The sequence below is a fragment of the Aureococcus anophagefferens genome, assembly GCF_000186865.1.
Source record: "Aureococcus anophagefferens unplaced genomic scaffold AURANscaffold_207, whole genome shotgun sequence".
In the NCBI taxonomy this organism is placed as follows: Eukaryota; class Pelagophyceae; order Pelagomonadales; family Pelagomonadaceae; genus Aureococcus; species Aureococcus anophagefferens.
Genome location: NW_008705748.1, coordinates 1 through 1,162, shown reverse-complemented (window position 1 = coordinate 1,162; position 1,162 = coordinate 1). Strand labels below are relative to the sequence as shown.

General features: G+C 54.0%; 1 protein-coding gene across 1 annotated transcript in view; it reads right to left on the bottom strand.

Moving 5' to 3' along the window:
* Nucleotides 1-1,162, bottom strand: part of AURANDRAFT_68547 (hypothetical protein) — a gene marked incomplete at both ends in the record, with an annotated part of 2,101 nt that extends 939 nt beyond the window's left edge. Inside the window, 3 exons of the mRNA XM_009044245.1 lie at nt 146-241; nt 274-1,017; nt 1,048-1,162. Of these exons, the coding sequence (XP_009042493.1) occupies nt 146-241; nt 274-1,017; nt 1,048-1,162 (955 nt within the window). The remainder of the gene's footprint in view (nt 1-145; nt 242-273; nt 1,018-1,047) is intronic.

Sequence of the window (1,162 nt, the reverse complement as noted above, 5' to 3'; positions counted from 1 at the left end):
TCTGGCCCAGCAGGAGGAGCAGGTGCTGGTTCCAGTGCAGGCTCGGGTGCAGGAGCAGCTTCGGGCTCTGGCTCAGGTTCGTGAGCAAGAGCAGGTGCTGGCTCGAGCATCGGCACGCCTAGGTCGGCAAGTGATTTTTTCAAACGATCTTGCAGATCATCGCGAGTTTCAGGTGTTGTGACTCCTAGTGCGTTAGCTGCGTGTAGCTCTCCGATAATGTAACCCAGTTTCGGATTAATTCCTGAAAAGAAATCACTGGCATACAAGGCTCACCAGCCCGCAGCGAATGGGTGGCGTGATCAGCAGGGTCCAGACCCAGAGCCACCGCCGCTGCTTTGAGCGCTGTGTTAACTGTGCTACGCTCCAGGACCCTACCGCAGGCTAAGCAGAACACGGGCCGCTTGGACCCGTTGGCTCCGAAGCGGGCTGGGTTCATTGTGTACAGCTGCCTAAGGAGGCATAACGGGTTGATGTCAGACGGCGTGTCACCTGCTCGCAGTTTGATATTGAGCTTGTAACCGTCGTTGTAGATGTCTGTTTTGGAGCCTGGGATGTGGATGACCAACTCGTCCGCTGCCATAATTTGTTCCCACCCCAACTTGTGACCTGCCTGGAAGATGTGGAGATGCTCCATGCGGAGGACCTTGTCCTCGTGGACCACACCATCCTTTGACAGGTATTCACAGGCACGCAGCAAAAAGGAGAAACCGAAAGACACCGCGGTGAGTAACAGCAAGTCATCCCACAGCCCAGTGTCCAACCCCAGTTGGATCTGCTTAATATGTGCCACTGTCACCGGATGCTTGCGCTTGGGGGACTTCTGTCGACGCTTCAAGCCAGCCATGGCCATCTTAAGTCGCAACTTGTCCTTGAGAATATCCCTGCCATCTGCGACCAGGTGTGCAAACCTGAGTGCATATAGACACACATGAAGGGTGGAATGCTTGTATCCATGGCCTATGCCAGCCCAGTAGACAAATTCCATAAGATCGTTTTCCTCAGCCTCGTCGTCGGTGCCTAACATAAATGGTTTTCGGCGTACATGACGCCATAAGTGCCACTTCTTTAAGGAGGACTCATAGGTCTTCTTTGTGCCTGCGGACAAGCGCTCGTACATGAGCTGCATGCCGCCGTTCTTACAAAACTCCTCCTTGTTGTCCAT